The sequence below is a fragment of the Mobula hypostoma genome, chromosome 19 (genome assembly GCF_963921235.1).
Source record: "Mobula hypostoma chromosome 19, sMobHyp1.1, whole genome shotgun sequence".
Lineage (NCBI taxonomy): Eukaryota > Metazoa > Chordata > Chondrichthyes > Myliobatiformes > Myliobatidae > Mobula > Mobula hypostoma.
The window spans coordinates 63,474,480-63,495,020 of record NC_086115.1 but is presented as its reverse complement, the minus strand read 5'-3'; the positions used below and the strand labels follow the sequence as shown (position 1 = coordinate 63,495,020).

At 41.0% G+C, this 20,541-nt stretch overlaps 1 protein-coding gene across 1 annotated transcript in view; it reads left to right on the top strand.

Annotated features, from left to right (window-relative positions):
* Positions 1 to 20,541, top strand: part of pdzd8 (PDZ domain containing 8) — a 258,403-nt gene that overhangs the window by 106,737 nt on the left and 131,125 nt on the right. The window contains exon 3 of the mRNA XM_063072050.1: positions 1,979 to 2,081. Coding sequence (XP_062928120.1) covers positions 1,979 to 2,081 — 103 coding nt within the window. The remainder of the gene's footprint in view (positions 1 to 1,978; positions 2,082 to 20,541) is intronic.

The following is a 20,541-nucleotide window of genomic DNA, read 5'->3' as shown; positions in this document are numbered from 1 at the left end:
GAGCATTCCCAGACCCAAAAAAATAACCTACCAAATCACACCAAATAACACATAAAACCTAAAATAACACTAACATATAGTAAAAGCAGGAATGATATGATAAATACACAGCCTATATAAAGTAGAAATAATGAAAATTAAGCTAAAACCGATTGGGATTAAAAAAATCGGTACGTACGCGCATGCGCACACAGGTGCCCGTGCAAGGCTTCATAGTCATGGTAGTCTTTCTCGGGGTAAACACAAATGTCCCGGGATTTGACTGCTACTTTTGTCCGTTATTTGGGAGTGAGAAAGTTGGCAACCCTAGTGAGGTGATTGTCAGTAAATCAGCTCCTGTACTTAGATTTAATAATTTTCATCTGTGAAAATGCAATTTCACATAATAAGTTAACCTGAAGTAGGCACTGACTTTTAGTGCTATAAAACCAAGGCACACGCCGCGCATTGCTGGAGCCCCATCAGTAGTAATTGCCACCAGTTTATGAATGGGGGTGTCATTTTCACGGACATATTTTTTAAACTCGTTGTAAATATCCTCGCCTCTCGTTCTCTCCTTTAATTGCAAAAGAGTGAGGAAGTCCTCCTTTGTTGTAAAATCCTGGAAAGCCATTCTGACAATTACAAGCTGAGCTGTTTGCATTACATCCAGGGATTCATCCAACTGTAGTGAAAAATACTCACGTCCTCTGATGGTGACTCTACCCTCCTTGTCACTGTTGCAGGGCCAAGCAGTATATTATGTATTGCGGTTGTGATGCCATTTTTGTTTTTAAAGTCATTAAAACAGTCTCTGCGGTAATGACCATTGCTTCCTTGAATAAATCGCCATCTGTAAAAGGCTTCTTGTGTTTAGCCAAAAGGTGACTTACACGAAATGATGCTTCAATAGCAGCCTTATTTTGAGCACCATGTTTTGTGAAAAACGATTGCTGGGCCTTCAAACCCGATTTCAGCTCTTCAACTTTCCAGGCACGAATTGCGCTCTTCGGGGGGTAGGTGTCTTTAAACTCCTGGTGGTTGCTGTTGTGGTGCCGCTCCAGATTCCCTCTTTTAGTCAGTGCTTGTGTTTGGTGGCACAACATACATACACACTTGTCTTTCACCAAGGTAAATAGAAATTCCTCTTCCCATTCTGGATGGAATTTGTATGTTTTCGCCGCTTTTCGTGGAGCCTCCGCTGTGCTATCAGGATATCACAAGCGATTGCCGATTGCGTCGCCTCTGATCTGAGCCAACATTTACGTGCTGGGTGGCACTTAATTAATTAACTTGTTTATTTCGGCTTTTTTTCTTAAAGATGTGCTGTGTGCATCCCGACTACCACTGCATGCTTCGCGGCCCGGAGGTTGGGGACCACTGCCGTATATTGATGTTTGCGACAGTCTGCACTCTTATCTAATCTGATTGGTCACTTTGATGCAGCACAGGCTATGCTGAATACGCGGTGCATGGCGGGGGAGCTATTCGCATGCGCACTGGGCAGAAAGAACAGAACTAAACCCCCGCAACCTGGAAACAATCTCTCTCTACAAACAGCTTTTTAGCGAAAATATTGCTATATTACTATTATCCTAATTAGTATTACTTACTTTTATAATGCTCACATTACAACAGTATTTGTGTATTTATTTTTGATTTTTCTTCGGGATCTACTGGGAAAGTCTCAAAGATCGACCGGTCAATCGCGATCGATGGGTTGGTGACCCTTACTTTACAGTTTGGATCTGTGACTCTTTATCAGAACTGAAAAATAGATACAGGTTAACCTTCGACGGGAAAGAAGGCGGGATCTGTGAGAAATGCACAGAACAAAAATATTTGTGATAAGTGGAAATGCAGAATGGTGTTACAGCAATTCTGTGTGTATTGTAGACGATGATGCTCATTTATGTTGGGATATATTGCACGCAAAGGATGGTCAGTGTCATGCACAAATTGTGATGGCTTGGGAGTAATAATTATATTTCTTCTTCAGGTTATTTATTCTCGGATTGTATGACCGAACTGAGTACATTCACTGTACACTAGAGCTGAGCACGGAGCTGTGGAAAGAGAAGACTCGAAGCTCCATCAAAACGGTATTTTTGCTTATAAATATTGAAGTTTATAATGATAAATAAACTTTTATTTATTGTCATCTCTGTTTAAGTGTGCTTGGGCCTGTATTGGCTGTTGGGCTTTATCAGCCTGAATCTGGGTATATTTCCTTCCTTCAGCATTAATAATTCATATTTTCAGGAGCTATGAAAATGCAGACATTTTAACTTATAGTATACAAACAGCCACAGCAAAACAGTGCTTTTTCTAGAAACTACAAAGTTTAAATTCAGTAATTATTTTCTCATTTCTTAACGTGGATGTGTTTTACATTCATTATTGAGAAAGACATTTACATCTTAAGGCCCTTTGGAGGGTGTTAGGTCGGAGAGACAGTAGTGACTGTGTTGTGTCTGCACCATGCTGTGGGTGGTTTGTGAAGTAGGGTCAGGCTGTCTGAGAACAGGAAGACCCAGCTGCCGCAGACCACCCACTACGAAAATGAAATCCCTGACTGTGCACCTTCACACAAGTGTGATTTCAGTATAACATGCTACATTCTCTACATATTGCAGCCATTAACAAAGTTTATATACTGTGTAACTACTGGGACAAGGCTGAATGAGTTGTCTCTAGCTATTTCCTGTGATGTGAACAAACGCCTTGTCCGTAGGAAACTTCATCAACAGAGGGACGTCTAATCTGGCTGAGACAGTTCTGATCTTCCCGTTTTACAGTCGGCCCTCCTTATCGGCGGGTTCACCCAACCGCGGATCAGGAAAACCCAGAAGTTCTCTCTCCAGCACTCGTTGTTTGAGCATTTTTTCTTGTCATTATTCCCTAAACAATACAGTATAACAACTATTTACATAGCATTTACATTGTATTAGGTGTTATAAGTAATCTAGAGATGATTTAAAGTATACTGGAGGATGTTCATAGGTTATATGCAAATACTACACCATTTTATATAATGGGCTTGAGCATCCGCACTTTTTGGTATCCACGGGGGTCCCAGAACCAATCCCCCGCAGATAAGGAGGGCCGACTGTATATCCAGTGTATTATGCTTCTCTTTGTGCTGTTATCTTTATGCTTACCATCAGTTAATTCTCAACAATAGCACTCATATTTGTACTCCTGGAATTTTTTGCTTCATATAGATCGAGAGAGAGACACACATACACAGTATATCAGCTTTGTTGTGTCAAGCAACATGGGAAAGTTATCAAACAAGACTGAAAGCATATCAGGGCAAGAGAAAATGTCAAGCTGAAGACACAGGTTTTAAGCTTTCTTAAAACAGGTGATCCTGTATATTACAGTCATTTGGATTAAGGAAATTTGCTCTCAAAATTCAGAAATCGTTGTTCAAAACTTTCAGATAGAGAATAAAATTTGCTTGCATGGAATTTAAATGGTAAAGAATAAGTAAATAGACCAGCTCAAGTTTATTTTGTTTTAAACTCTAGTTTCATGACACATGAGTAGATAATGTGCTGTGCATTATGGAAAACTGCAATACAGACCCTGTTGTAGATGTGCAATCTTCCCCTGTAATGCAGGGGTTGCCAATGCACAAGTTTGAAGCCCAGTGAGTGTGGGGCCTTGGCTTACAGCGCAGCAATTAAACTCGGGAGGTGCACAGAGGCTGTAGATTTCCCCTTGATTCATTCCGAATCTGCACTTTCACCGGCCAGACCGGCATTTATTGTCTGTAACGCATTGCTTTTGAGAAGTTGTTGGGTGGTTTTAAGCCGCCTTGAAACTACAGGTGAAGCTCTGAATGTACTTCCGCAGTGCTGTTACCTGGTTCTGCACCCAGTGCTCTCAGCCATCTAACAAAGTCATGTGGACCAAAATGAAATGGCTTAAAACCCACGCCTGTCATCAGGAAACATCGGAGGAGGAATTTGAGATGGGTCATCCACACTACACTTCAGGCTGAATATAGTTGTGAATGTTTTAGTTTTGTTTAAGTTTGGGAGTGTTCTCATGAACTTGCTGATCATTGAGAGTGAAGTGTCGGAGTGTGAATTGGCAAGATGAGTTTGCATGGGTAAGCTAAACTTGAACAATCTTCCAGTGGTACGGTTGTATTGGAAAGATTTAACTAAACGTGGAAAACAAACTTTCAGAGCTACGGTAACAATGTTCAGTGACCCCATAGACTCAACAGTCACTTGTTTCTGTGTGGAGTTGCAGACCTGGTAAACTGGAAGAAGGTGAACAGTGAAAAGATTCAATTGTTCTTATGTATTGTATGAGCAGTGATGGTAATCTGAGTATAACACCAAATTAATTGACCATTATTGCATTATTTCCAACATTTAAGTCATCTTTTACTTGAGGATATTTTGGGTGGGTTTGAAACACTGCTCATCAGGGTCTGAAGGAGTGAGATTCTGATTTAATGAAGTTTCACTGCAGAATTTACTGGAATCTTTATATAAAACTTTGTCTAAAGTCCACACCCTACTGCTGATGTATTCTACAACACGATAATACTGTGCTGAAGCCTTAGGCACGTGTAACAAAAATTGTGTAAAGCAAAGATGCTTTCAAAAATAGTATAATGAAAAGTTTTTAAATATCAGAAAATTTACTAAAAAAGCCAATAAACAGTAAAAAACGAAATCAAATCATTATTTGGCTTGACCACCCTTTGCCTTTAAAGAACTGATGTTTTGGAGGTTAAACTATTACACCTCACCTTTTAGTTTGGCTGTCCTTCACCCAGTTTCATTCCTTCGACACCTGTTTCTGTTTTAGTGAATCAATTTTGTTCATTCAATTCATTATGTCATTGATCATTAGCACCTGTTCGTGATCTTTGTTTAATCATGCACTGAGCTATATACCTACAAAGTCATCAAGTTTTTATTTGAAAAGTGTTCTGTTACTCAAGATGTTACTTTCTTTAATGAAGTACAAAAAATTCTTTGTAACTTTTTTTTTGGAAAACGAATGTTTGGAAACCTAAAATTTGCTCTTTTCTACTGACACACTAATGCAGAAGACAAAAAATAGACATCTAAACTAAATATTATATATAAAAAAAATCAAGGGTGCCCAAGATTTTTGCAGTGCTATATATGATAAATTTACTTTGAACCTTGAACTTTGGGATATAGAAGGTTAGATTAAAAAAACAAAATTACATTTAGCTTATCAATTCTGTCATGGCAATCTTTCTGTACATGTACGTAGTGTGCTTGATTGGTAGCATTATTGTATTGGTTCAGTCTATTTTGCATCAAGTCTCAATTGGTGATCCAGTGGAGTGCTACGTAAATGCTACATTGTTACTGGAATTTCCACCTTTTACATCAAATGTAAATAGGGGATAAAAACAAAATCTGCTGAAAATAGAGAGTGGGCCAGTTGGCATCAATACAGGAAGAAACCGTGTCACCATTTCAACTCCATAACCTGCTTGAGTTCACCCAGACAGAAGCAAAGTCTCCATTGGACCACAGTGAAGAAGGACAGGGAAATTCTCCCCAGAGTCCCTCAGTCATTGTCACTTAAACAGACCATCTGTTTGATAATACTCTTATGTGAGTGCGATCTTGTTCAGAGCAAAATGCAGTCTTTATTGGGGTTCAGAGGGATAATAAATCAGCCATGATGAAATGGCAGAGCAGGCTTGGTGGTCCGAATGGTATTATTTCCCTGAATCGATAGGTGAGAAGTACTTCGCAAAATCATAAATCAAGAAATGGACACACATTTCAACAGTCTGTCAAATAAAAGCAAACCTACCCATTCTCAAATGAAAGGCTTTGTTTTGAGGACTAATTTTATACTAGTTATGATTTTTAAATTGAGAAGGAAAACATCAAACACTTGGAACTAAAGTAAAAAATGGCTAATTTCACTTCTAAAATGTTAACATTTCAAGAAATGTACAGTATATTTGAAACCGTATTTGGTGCATCCATATTTATATTATTTTTCCAGTGTTGAAGACAGTACCCTTCTATAAACAGCTAGGGGCAGTGTAGTACAGCAGAAAACTTTGAGAAGCGTATTATCTCTGACTGCAATAATCCTATAGCTCAAGTCTCGAGATGACAAAACCGATCCACACAGGTTGCCATGTTTCGTCCCTTTTGACTTTTAACTAAATGTAGTTTTATTCACAAATTAACATGCACTAATTGTACCCTTTCTGTTTCTTCACGTGTAATACTGTAATTATCTTAATACATTGGTAATGAGCAATCTTTTCTTTTAAATGTCACTATCCAGCCATTTAATTTTACATGATATTTCTGTATATTACCTAGTAATCTTCTCCTTTCTCTAATCAGTTTTCTTTTGGGAAACTTGATTTGTGTCTCCTTACTTCCTGTGCCCATGCTGATTTTATTCTGTGTGGAATATTAAGGGGAAATGGTGAATGAATCAGACTCAGAATCTGGTTTAATATCACTGGCATATGTTGTGAAGTTTGTTTCATTACATTGTAATACATAGTAATAAAAATTATAAATTTCAACAAGAAGTTTTTGTAAAAAAATAAAATAAGTACTGAAAAAAGAGGGAAAAACACAGAGGTACTTTTCATGGGTTCATTGTCCATTCAGAAATCTGATGGTGGAGGGGAAGAAGCTGTTCCTGAATCGTTGAGTGTGTGTCTTCAGGCTTCTGTACCTTCTCCTTGATGGTAGTAATGAGAGGAGGGTATGACATGGATGGACCTTTTGAAGGTGTCCGTGATGCTGGAGAGATTAGTGCCCATGATGGAACTGACAGAGTTTACAATTTTCAGCAGCTTTTTCCCATCCTGTGCATTGGTCCATCTATACCAGACAGTGATGTGACCAGTTAGAATGCTGTCCGCGGTATATCTGTAGAAGTTTTTGAATGTCTTGGAGCCACATGTGGGGACGAAAAGTTACATAGAAGATGATTGTCAATACCTTCAAATTCTTCATAGTCCCTAACTTGCTTAAGTAGTGAAATCGTTTCATTTTTACGACCGGCTGTTTCTGGCATTTCCAAGCCTGACTGTTTTAAGCAGTAGTGAGCAAAACAGTTTTGATTTGTCCTACTACTTATTTCTCACCAACTATCAGTGACAAAAATCACTGCCTTTTGAACACAAACACACGCAGACTGATGCGCTCAAAACATAATGTTGCATCTAACAGCCACACAAGTGCACACGACTGACATCAGGTAGAAACTATTCGGCAGCGGTCTCCTGTCCCAATTAAGCAGCGTAATGTCCCAAATAAATGAAGGGAATCCTGGCTATTTTCTCAATAGTTTTTGTTCTTTATGAATTGTCTCATATAGCTGCCTGATTAACAATTGGCTCAATTAACCGGAATCACTGCTGTATTTGCATTAAGGAGCTGGGGCACCTGATAAAGTGCATAGTCCCAATGTGGGATACCACACATTCTGGGTTTGCACAGAAACAGATCACTGCTGCCTGACTATTAGATAGTGAATTGTAGACAAGGGACCAATTGCAAAAACAGATTAAGGTTCTGAATGATAATATCATATTTTTAATTCCTGTTCAACGTATTTTATTGGTAAATAATGTCTCTGGGCTTCTGACAACTGCCCTCATCTTTTAAAAAAAATATTTAATGCTTCCTGAATCAGCTGCTGGGACCTTGAAACCAGTGTTTTATTATTCCCAGTTTGACCATTTAGCTGTGAGCAGTTGATACTTAAACACTAATGGTCAATTTGAGGAGACATGCAAGCTACTTTTGTACCTCCAATTTGCTAAGAGAGTTTCTGAAGTATCTGCCAACCATTGAAATCCATTGTTAACATACCAATAAATTTGACAAGATGAATTGTCTGCAACCTTTCAGTGTCAGAGGATGCAATGTCCATGGTTATGGCTGAAATACTGACTTCACTGTGGACCAAAGTCTGAATCGATAAACCAAGGCTGCGTGTTTAAAATAAATGGCTTTAGCTTCAAGCTAGCCTTGCTACCCCAGCATGGATTTGGATAAATAAGGATCTTGCAGAATTACTTTTCAGTTTCAGTACAGTTCAGGCACAATTTAGGATGAATATGATTACCATATTGTCCATGCATTAATTATTAGGGGTCTAACTTCCTGTCCATTCGCCCACCCAGTGCAATGACAAATATCTCTTTTATGTTGTTTACATGACAAGACAAGTTCTCTGCAAACTAATGTCAGAGTTTTGAACTTAAATTATGTTTAGCCTTAACAGGAAGAGGTGGTAATCTGTACTAGTAGGTATTAGTCCTATTTTGTTAGGCATCTAAATGTAACAATCAGTCAGCCTTATTCTTCAATCATTCTCAAACTTCATTGGCTGAGATTGTTTGAGTTCAGCTTTCCTCTGCAAATTTAACGGGATCAATTGATGATCTTTGTGTAATAGGGTGCATATTTTCATTAGCCTAAGTGGTGAAATAGTTAAATCAATCAGTACATGAAGTGGACTTATTTTGAGAGTAATCTGGATAAGTTCTGTGGCACTTTCTCACATGGCGTCTGATAAGATTGGGTTTGTTCAGGCTAAGTTCGAGGAATATTCAGAAGAAATCCGTTGCTGTCTCAAAGGGTCAATGTACATTGATTATCAGAGTATGTATGCAGTATAACCCTCTGTGATATGTCATCCCCACTGACAGCCACGAAACAAAGCAAACCATGGAACCCGTTCACAGAAAAACATCAATGCACCCCCCCCCCAACATGTAAAAAACAAACCGTACAAACAGGAAAAAAAAAGAACCAATGCAAGGAGCGGTATGAAGCGCAAAAGCATATCCGGTTCAGCTCAGTGTTCATTATCTGCAGGCCACCCCAATTCAAAGTTGCCCAAAACAGCAACAGAAAAAGGAGCAACCAAAAACTAGAAAACCCATCATAATGTGAACCACCGTCCAGTGCAAACTGCAGATCCATAATTTCTGCACCATCCTTCAATGGCATTCAGGGAGCGAGAGATCATTCAAACATAGGAGCCTTCCTTTAGGGAGAGAGAGAGAGGGAGGGAGATTCTCTGCAGCAGCGAGCGAGAGGCTGATAGGCGGCAATGAACACTCGCTCACTTTCCGCACTTACCTCGATGTTTTAATTGACAAGATCGGCAAGAAATTGAGTCGATCATGGGATCGTGCCCTGTCTTCAAGCTTCTTGACCTTGAGGCTTGTCTCCCTGAACCCTCTCAGAGACAGCAAAGCACCAGGTCACTCATCGGCTCAAAAACACAGCATCAAACTGTAGATCACAGGCTCCAACAGTAGCAGAACCACATTTGAGAGAAGAAGAAGATGTAAAAGATGTGAAAGCGTGAACCATCTGGAGGATGTCGCCTGTGGTAATGTTGCTCTCTGGCGCCATCTTGTGATTGAATGCAACCACAAACCATTGATATGGACAAGAAAAAACCTGCAAATGCTGGAAATCCAAACAACACATGCAACATACTGAAGGAAGTCAGCGGCCAGGCAGCATCTGTGGAAAAAGTACAGTCGATGTTTCGGGCTGAGACCAGCCAAAGGGTCTCAGCCCAAATTGTCAACTGTACTTTTTTCCACAGATGCTGCCAGACTTGCTGAGATCCTCCAGTATTTTGTGTGTGTTGCTTGAGCCATTGATAAAGAACTGTTTTCCATGAACAGTTTCAGCTGAGCAATAAGGCCAGGTCAGAAAGTACTCTGGAGCTGTTGCATGTGAATGCTAACTAAGTGAGGTAGAAATTAGGTTATTTAGTGTAGAAAAGGTTTTTCCTCTCCCCATTTAATAAAAGTAGTCTTTCCCAGTCTGAATTTAATATACCTGAAATAGTGAAGTTTGGATTTGTTTAGTAGTTGCCTAGTTTCAGCCTTATAATATTTTGCTGGATTTTTTGGATAAAGAACCAATGGGGGTTTTAGTACTTCATGTTTGAGTGTTGTTACACTGAGTATGACATTTGTTGTGGAAGTGGTTGGAAGTTCTATTTGTGTACAGGGATGGAATTCCTAAGTAGAAGCGGGAAGCACAGCCCATTCTTCAAATGACACCGTAAGGCATTGGAGCAGAATTAGACCATTTGGCCCATCGAGTCTGCTCCAGTATTTCAACATGGCTGATCCATTTCCCTCTAACCCCATTCTCCTGCCTTCTCTCAATATTTTTTGATGCTCCGACTAATCAAGAACCTGTCAACTTCCGCTTTAAATACATTCAATGACTTGGCCTTCACAGCCATCTATGGCAATGAATTGAACAGATTCACTTCCCTTTGACTAAAGAAATTCCTCCTCATCTCTGTTCTAAAGGGATGTCCCTCTATTCTGAGGTTGTGCCCTCTGGTCCTAAACTCTTCTGCCATAGGAAACACCCTCTCCGTATCCATTCAATCTAGGCCTTTCAATATTTGATAGGTTTCATATAAAAATATGAAAAGATAGGTTTCTATAACTTGTTGTTTTTAAGCTTGTAAGCTAATAAAATAAATCACTCAATGGCTTGCCTCTGAGTCAGAAAATTGAGAAATTCAGCTTGTCTGTCCTGTACTGAGGGACTGCTGGTTGTAACATCTTTCAGATAAAGACATTAAACAGAAGCCTAGTCACCTTTAGATGATTATGTAAATTTTTCCTAATGTGCTGGCCAATATTTATTCCCTAATCAGCTTCACTAAAAATAGATTATCTGGTCATTGTCACATTACTGCTTTAGCGGGAGTTTGCTGTGCGTACTGTTGACTAGGCTTGTTGACTGTGCGCACTGTTGACTCCATGTAACAATTAAAATTGCCCCTGTATTGTTTTACAATCTACTTCATTGTATAAGGTGGCCGGAAATGCAAATCCTCACTTTTAGTGTAAATGTAGAATTAAGGCCAAAGAGTGTACAATACAAATTCAGGACAAGGCATTAGTCATCAGCAAGAACCAGGCCACTTGGACGATTGTTATCTATGCTGACATTCAAATTAACCTAATTTATGAGTACTGCATCCATAGCCTTCTTGCTTTGTAGGGGCGAGTACTTCTCTAGATTTTTCATAAGTTCTCACTACAATCTCAGATAAAGAAAAATACCTCCTTGGATTGCCCAGAAACATTTTGCCCCTTACCCTAAATCTATTCCCTTTGGACATATTATTTGAAACATTCATCACTCCCAGGTTTAATCTGTACTTGAGATAAGATGTCGCCTTTATTCATGTTGGGTTCAGAGTCAATGGAGTGTTGTGCTTGGATGGGCTGAATGACAATTTCTCTGTTCTGCTGCTGAGCTCAAAATTCGAAAGTTCAAATTAAACTTATTATCAAAGTATATACATGTCACTACTTACTACCCCGAGATTCATTTTCTTGCAGCCATTCACAGTAAAACAAAGAACTGCAATATAGAGTCAGTGACTGAAGCAACATACAAAGGCTGATTAACATCCAATGTTCCAAACTGTGCAACAAAAGCAAATAAATAAATAGGTAGATAGTAAATACTGCCCACTTGAGTTGTAGAGTCCTGGAATGTGAGTCCATAGGTTGCAAGGTGTTGAGGGGAGTGAAGTTATCCACACCAGCTCAGGAGCCTGATGGTTGAAAGGTAATAGAAGTTCCTGAACCTTTTGCTTTTGCTGTTCCTGTTGCTGAACTCTTCCTAAATCAAAGCGGACCCTCCAGCTTTCAAATCCCTTACTCACTCTTCCTTCAGTTAGTCCTGACGAAGGGTCTCGGCCTGAAACGTCGACTGCGCCTCTTCCTATAGATGCTGCTTGGCCTGCTGCGTTCACCAGCAACTTTGATGTATGTTGCGGATACTTTGTTCATTGTGATTAGTTGTGTTGTGTAATATCAGGTTCAACTAATTCTCCCTGTCGAAGTGATCAAAATCTACCCCAGTTGAATGCCAATTGGAAAGTTTTGTAACTATTTGTAACTGTTTTGTAACTATTTGTAACTGTTTTGTAACTGTTAGCATACTCAAAAGGAATGAAGTCATTGAAGACCAGATCAACTCTTGGGAGTTAAGGAAAGTGGGGTCAGCAGAATAAGCATGTCCTCCTCTACTAGTGAGCACCAAATGTCCTGTTTTGGAGACCAGCAGGATGGATTTTCTGGCTGATTTGAGACTGTAGGCATCTTCTACCGGCTGGGAACTTGGTTTCCCATCACATTTACAATGTTTAGGTTTACGTTCGGTTCATAGGAATGGAACCTCCTGTAAATGTGTAGAAACATTTGAGCCCTATATTCAGCCACTGCCAAAGGAAAAAAAATGGATAAGAATCAACGTTGCATCACTCTGCAGGCCGTCACTTGTTGGTCTGTGAAAATTGAAGTAGCCACAGGATATCTGAGGCTCAACCTCCCTCCAGTGGCTCCGTCTGCACTTCCTGCTGCCTCGGGTAAGCAGCCAACATAATCGAGGTCACCTCCCTCCCTCCCTCATTGGGGAAATGGTTCAAGTTCCAGAGAGCACGAACCACCAGGCTCGAGCTGCTCCTATCCCACTGTTGTGAGACTTCTGAACGGACATTTCGTACACTGAAGGATGAATTCCTCAACACCTGATCGCCGGATCTATCCCATGATTTTGCTCTTTGCCTACCTGCGCTGCACTTCCTCTGTAACTGCAGCACGTTGCTTATGATTCTGTTTCCTTATTAACTTTGGAGAAGTACATTTGACATCATCTGTCTGGATGGCCCATAGAACAAAAGCGATTTTGCTGTATTTCAGTGAGTGTAACAGTACCAAACTAATACCAACATTAAAACATTTTTAAGCTATTAATTCTGAGCGAATCAGCTAGCGGATCTTGTGAAATGCACTTCAGCTCTGTGCCACGGATAAAACTATTTTATTTGATTGACAGATACAGATTTACCAAGTGTCTCTCTGGTTGTGTGCTTTTGTTTTTTTCTCAGTCCTTTCCTGCCTCCAAGTCACTGCCGTGTTCAGACAAGTGTGAGCTCAACAAAACAGACTTACATCCCCGAGCACACATGCTATACGTTGACAAACAGGAGCTGCTCAGAGAGGAAACAAAACTTGCCAGTGCTGACCTTTCTTCCGGAGATCTCAAAACTCTCCATAGATATGAGGGTACATTTATACATCTGACCATATTTTCTTTATCCCCAGGCATTGATCTAGTCTCAACTAACTTCATTTTCTTTTCTCTTTGTGACTCTCTGTTTTTCTGAAATTGTAATCATTCGTGTTAGGTGCTGTGTGCTGTTGGTACTGCACTTTGCACTTTGGCCCCGGAAAAAATGCTGTTTCATTTGGCTATGTTCATGTGTGGTTGAATGGTAATTAAATTTGAAACCTGAATTATATGTATATTTTAATAGTCACAAATCTCCAATTTGTATTCAGCTGGGATGACTTAGATCATTTAAGTTGACAATTAAATAAAGAATGGAGGAGATGCTGTTTTACACTCTCCTTTTCAGGTTTATGTTGAAGGAACATTTTTTTTCTGATCATACTGTAAATAAGTTTGATGTTACTGCAGTAAGTTTGAATGACCATGTTGCAATAAGTTGTATCTTTGAAGAGTGTGTGGATCATCATGCTACTCACTGTGGAAACAAGCCCTATGACCCAACTTGTCTGTGCCGAGCAAGTTGCCTACCTGAGCTTATCATAATTATCTGTATTCAGCCTGTCTCAACCTTTCCTGTCCAACTCTCTTTCAAATGTTGTATTTGTTCCTGTATTTACTATCTCTTCTGGCAGCTCATACCACTCTGTGTGGAAAAACCTGAGCCTCCAATCCTCTTTAAATTTATTCCCCCTCAGCTTGAATCCATATGCTCTGGTTATAGACTCTCCTACCCCTGGGGAAAAATGATGACCAATTCACCTTATGTATGCCTCTCATGATCTAATGTCTCCATCAGCCCTCTACACTCCCAAGGTTAACCAGGTAGGTAATTGGTCATTTGTAAATTGTCCTGTGGTTGGGTTAGAGTTATGTAATGTTGAATCAGGTTTGTGGGACTGGCTAGTGATACAGAAAGCACTCCCAGTGAATAGGTATATTAATCATTTATTTACAAACAGCAAAAATTCAACCAAACATTCATGTTCCCCAGGTTATAGACACTCAAAGCCAACAGACATGCCTACTTTCAACAAACATACTTAGTTACAAGTGTGTACAGAGCATACCTTCCCAATGATCATGCCTTAAACAATGGAAGACAGAGCAAGCGCCCTCCACGTGTTATTTTATATACCCAGGATACTTGAAACTGGACATCAGGCAGTTATCCAATGGGAAAAGCAGCTACAGCTTCTAAACTGACCAATCCCAATGGAAGCGACTTTTGACAATCAGAATAAGGCATGTCCTGACAGGACACCCCACCCCTCAAAAGTTGCAAACATGATGATCCACCCCTCAGAGTAGTACAATTCTCATGAACTCCGAACTGTTATACATAAAACACAAGAGTAAAGTACCCAGTACTGTAAACCCAATAGTCACCTCCCAGTATACTATAGTAGTCCACCAACCTCTCTGTGCCCCAAAAGGTCACCAGCCCCACCTTGGAGTGTAATAGCCAACGAGCTGGTCCCTCACTTAATTTTATACCCTAACCCTGTTCCCAAGACTGTCTGGTCGTACCATGCAGAGAAAGGCTATCATTCAAAACATCCTTCCTTTGTAATAGCCCTGTTACTGATCAGCGTGGGTAAGGTGCTTGTCCAGAGTACTAGGGTGGCGTATATACAGCACCACATATCAACCACACTGCCCTGTGGGAACAACGGGTTGGCCTGGGATCTGCATTTCCAGTAAGTGCCATTCAGCTTCCAACAAGTGCCCTGCTTCACAACACCATTTGGCATAGACACAGCTGTCCCAGGATACTGTTCCTGCTGTCACTTGCCACTCACCTTGCACCTTGTATCTGTACTCAACATACCACCTACACCAGCACTCTGTCAGCTGGGGAAATCTCTTTAAGCAAATTTGTATAATCTCTTTATACAGATGGTACGTAGCAAAATACCAGCCCTTAAAGCGCTCACTCCACCAGGACTATTAAGACTCTTAATGTTACCATACTGTGGGTTAAGGTTGGCTGGAGCAGACTAATGGGTTAAGGTTGGCTGGAGTAGACTAATGGGTTAAGGTTGGCTGGAGCAGACTAATGGGCATCTGTTAGTCTTGCGAGACCATGGATCTGCACCTGGAAAGTCTTCACTCTCCAGGGCGCAGACCTGGGCAAGGTTGTATGGAAGACCAGCAGTTGCCCATGATGCAAGTCTCCCCTCTCCACGACACCGATGTTGTCCAAGGGAAGGGCAAGGGCCGATACAGCTTGGCACTGTGTGGTTAAGTGCCTTGCTCAAGGATACAACACTGCGTCGGCTGGGGCTCGAACTCACCACCTTCAGGTCGCTAGTCGAATCCCTTAACTACTTAGCCACGTGCCCACAGGAGTAGACTACAGCTCCCCCAAAACACAATCCCCTAACCCAGGAGGCCAGATAATTTTCCCCAACTGTCTTTCTTTATCATCAAAGCGATTGATATCCGTGACATCCCTTCTGTAATGTAGTAAGAAGTCTTCATGCAAATTCAGCAAATCCAGAGTGCAAATTCAAATGCCATTCACAGAATTTCCAACCAAAATTAGCATCCATCACTTTTCCATTTTGTAATTCAGGGAGATACAAATGCACTAGCTCTTGATTTGTCACTGGACACAAAGAGAATAGAACATCTAGAATTGCTCCCCAAATGCTCAAATCCCTCTGAAATATGGGTATCTGATATCGGAATAAAGTTGCCCAAATTTCAACTCAAATTTCATATGGCCACTGTGAAAAATGAGTCACCCCTAAAACCAATTATAAAAACCACGGAGAAGCAAATAACAAAGTAACATATTAAGACACAATAAACATGAAACAGATTTAGAAAACAAGAAGCAAATTAACTGACTAAACAAAAACAAGAAACAAAGTAATAGATTAAACACAAAACACAAACCGCAAAGCCCAGGCTGTGCTCTTCTTAGCAACTTGCTATGGAACTGCAAAAAAACTTAAAACAGTTAATTTCTCACAGAGAAACAGCACTCCATCAAAGAACAACTGATAAGGGAAAAGCAACACATTCACAGTCTCTTTAATGGCCAGACACTCACAAAAGCAAACTAAGGCATGTGGCCACACCTCACATTTCTCTGCATTCAAATCATTCACACTCTATTTACAGAGAAGAGGGATGCAGACCCCGTCCCTTACAACAATGAGGCAGAAATGAGCTAACCACGCCTCGATTCCCACTGCTGGCATTCATTAGCTGATATCCGTTGCAGAGAACCCTGAAAGAAATGCGAGGAATCTGGCAGAGGACAAAAGGAACCCATATCCACCGAGGACTTGAAGAATTACTCTTCCTCCTCAACAGTCTCCCTTTTTTGCTCCTCTTGACGGTATTTCCACATTGCGTAGCCTCCGGAAGCCCAGCTTTAAGCTGCGCTAAAAACATTACGGGACATGCAAGATCCCTCACTCCCCATGTGCTTATCTAACTTTTGTACTTGGCTATGGGCACCCACTTCTACATACCCTAAATCTTGTAATAACTGAATCGCTGTACTTAAAGGATGACCAGCAGCTGGTGCTATTAAAGACAGCACAACCAGTTTTATTGGAAAACTGCCTCCGTAACCAGAAGTTAATTCAATATCCTCTGGTGGGTTACCACTATCGCGATATATTTTGTGATAAGAGCCCGCTGGTGTAGAACTTTAGTACTTTCCTCTACTGTGCTCCACTCCACTTGGGGTTTTAAATTCCATTCAGTAAGAGTGGGATACCCAAGTTTAACTGCTGCCATTACCTGAATCCATAGTGATGCATTATGCTCAGGGGAAGCAAGCAGTGTTCTCAGGGCGCTATTGATTGTGTGTTGGGACCATAGGCTCCCTTAGACACCCATCTCCCTGTTAGATAAGGTCACTGTGGTACCCCCCTCATGCCATATCCTCAATAACCACATGTCCAAAGACTCCCCAATTTTCTGAGCTCTATTGTGCCAAAGGTGTCCATTACACTCATGAACCTCCTCTTTCCCCCTCCTGAGAGGAAGAAGCTGCAGATCAATGGCCCCCATGGCTGCTTCAGACACGCAAGTGAGAAGGTGATCATCTCGAGGATTAAACCAAGGGGCCCACTGTCTCTCTCTCATTTTCATCATCCAGCCAGATATCCCCATCTCCCAGCTCCACAGCGGGATCATCAGCCCATCTCAGCATGGCTCAAACTTTAACAGGATCAGCTTCCCATTCGCCTCTTTGAGCCACCTCTAAATTCTATTCTTTCATTAGCCGACAGGCTATCTGTATATTCGTATTTTCTAACTTTATTGCCCTACTCTGAGTCATCAATAGTGATTCACTCTGAACAATACACTGCTGACTGAGATCTTCGAATTCATTCTCAAGACTTGCAGCGTTTTATACTGATGTCTTACAGTTGTTGCAAACAGCCAGAAAGTATCCGACCGGCTATCTTTCCTCCTGGGAAAACCCCGTGATTTAATGTGATGTACCATTTCAACCCTGGCGAGATCTAACTGGTCTGAACAATCTACCATCATTCCACAACCCATCAGTAAGTTAGCGAGGCTTGCAAAGCCCGCACTATTATCTGTCCACCCTGGTCTCTGCATCTCGCAAACTGAGGGTCGTCTCTTTAAAATAACCTCTTAAAGAAATGCATCTCTGCTCAAAAATCAGGTTTATCATCACCGGAATGTGATGTGAAATTTGTTAACTTAGCAGCAGCAGTTCAAAGCAATGCATAATATAGAAGGAAGGAAAAAAAATAGGAATAATAAATAAGTAAACCAATAACAGTATACGTATACTGAATAGATTAAAAATCGTGCAAAAACAGAAATAACATATATTTAAAAAGTGAAGTAGTGTCTAAGGGTTCAATGTCCACTTAGGAATCGGATGGCAGAGGGGAAGAAGCTTTTCCTGAATCGCTGATTGTGGGCTTTCAGGCTTCTGTACCTCCTACCTGATGGTAACAGTGAGAAAAAGGCATGCCCTGGGTGCTGGAGACCCTTAATAATGGATGCTGCCTTTCTGAGACACCGCTCCTTGAAGATGTCCTGGGTACTTTGTAGGCTAGTACCCAAGATGGAGCCAACTAAATTTACAACCCTCTGCAAATTCTTCCATTCCTGTGCAGTAGCTCCTCCCCTTCCAGACAGTGATGCAGCCTGTCAGAATGCTCTCCACGGTACATCTATAGAAGTTTTTGAGTGTATTTGTTGACATACCAAATCTCTTCAACCTTCTAATGAAGTACAGTTGCTGTCTTGCCTTCTTTATAACTACATCGATATGTTGGGACCAGGTTATGTCCTCAGAGATCTTTGCGCCCAGGATCTTGAAGCTGCTCACTCTCTCCACTTCTGCTCCCTCTATGAGGATTGGTAGGTATTCCTTCGTCTTACCTTTCCTGAAGTCTATAATCATCTCTTTCGTCTTACTGACATTGAGTGCCAGGTTGTTGCTGCGACACCACTCCACTAGTTGGTATATCTCACTCCTGTACGCCCTCTCATCTCCACCTGAGATTCTACCCACAATGGTTGTATCATCAGCAAATTTATAGATGGTATTTGAGCTATGCCTAGCCACACAGTCATGGGTAGAGAGAGAGCAGAGCAGTGGGCTAAGCACACACCCCTGAGGCCCTGCTCAAAGCAACGCCAATGTAATGTTGGATCAACTTCGTAGGTCTGGCAGGTGATACAGAAAACACTCACTGTGAATAGATATATTAACCATTTATTTACAAACAGCAAAAATTCGACCAGGCATTCATATTCCCAAAGTTACAGACACTACAAAGGTTCAAAGGTCAAATTTAATGTCAGAGAAATGTATACAATATACATCCTGAAATGCCTTTTCTTCGCAAACATCCACGAAAACAGAGAAATACCCCAAAGAATGAATGACAGTTCAACGTGAGAACCCCAAAGTCCCCCCCTCAGCTCCCCCCTCCTGTGCGTAAGCGGCAGTGGGCAACAATCCCCCTCTCCCTCACCAGCAAAAAAAAACGCGCATCGGTACCATCACCGGGCCCAAGCATGAGCTAAGCGATAGCAAAGGCACAGACCAAAATTACCCCAAAAGCTTTGCATTTCATCCAAAATTCGACAAACCATAGGTTCTTGCTCTCCCTGGCAAGGGAGAGGGAGGTGTCCCCCATTTTCACAGCGAGTGGGAGACATAACAACAATCTACTGGTTTACGATCTTAAAAGTCTGTTTTGTCACTTTTTTTGAGCTCTGTGTCCAAAAATCGCAAAGACCTCTTGTCTTCAGGCCCACAGCAAAAGATTTTCTGGCCTCCCCAACGACACACAAGTCTCCTGCCGTGACATCGACCCTCGACCCGCCCGTCTCCAGAGCCTCGAGATCTTAGGCTTCTGCACACGATCGAGGTTCTCAGGCCAAACCCTTGACATGTTGAATAGCGGCCAGTCGTGGAACCCCGAGAACGTGTCCCATTCCCACAAAGAACCGAAGCCTGTGTGTAACTCCAGGTCAGGGTCTTCAAAAGAACCCTGAAAGGGAAAAATAGAGATATTAAGGGTAGAAATAGAGCTGTTTCCGAAGACGCAAGCAAAGGAGTTACCGCTAGGTGCCATCATCCCTCCTAAGCTCCAAAGCCGAATATTCAACAGACATATCTACATTCAACAAACATATGTGGTTAAAAGTGTGCACACAGCATACCTTCCCAATGGTCTTGTCTTAAACAAAGGAAGAAAAGAGCAAGCCCCTTCCACATGCCTTTTATACCCAGTATACTTGAAACTGGACACCAGGCAGTTATCCAATGGAAAAAGCAGTTGTGGCATCTAATCTAACCAATCACAACAGAAGTGACTTCCGACAATCAGAATAAGGTATGTCCCCACAGGACAGGTTAATCGGGTTTGTTGGGGTTTACTGGCGTGGTGTGAATTGAAGGGGCGGAATGGTCTACTCCATTGTATCACTAAAAAAAATAAAATTTAAAAAGTTCCCAGCCTGTCCAATGTGGATGTCATTGTTTTCCTGGCCAATCAGCACTTCGTGGCTTTGGTGTACTTCTAAACTTCTATATTGGCCTGTCGTTAATGGGTTTTCATTAAGTGCAGGCACGTCATGTTCAAAGTTCATAGCAAATTTATTATAAAAGTAGATGTATGTCACCATACACAACCCTGAGATTCGTTTTCTTGTGGGCATTCACAGTAAATACAAGAGACACAATTGAATCAGTGAAAGACCACACCCAACAGGACGGACAAAGGCAAAAGACAACAAAGTATGCAAATACCAAGAGGAAAAAAATAACAAATAAACAATAAATATTGAGATCATGAGATATCAGGAACCCCAGAACTATAAATATAAATATTTGTAGTTACATTATTATGTAAATATCAAGAAATCTTTCAAGAACAAGAGTCCTTGAAAGTGAGTCGGTAGGTTG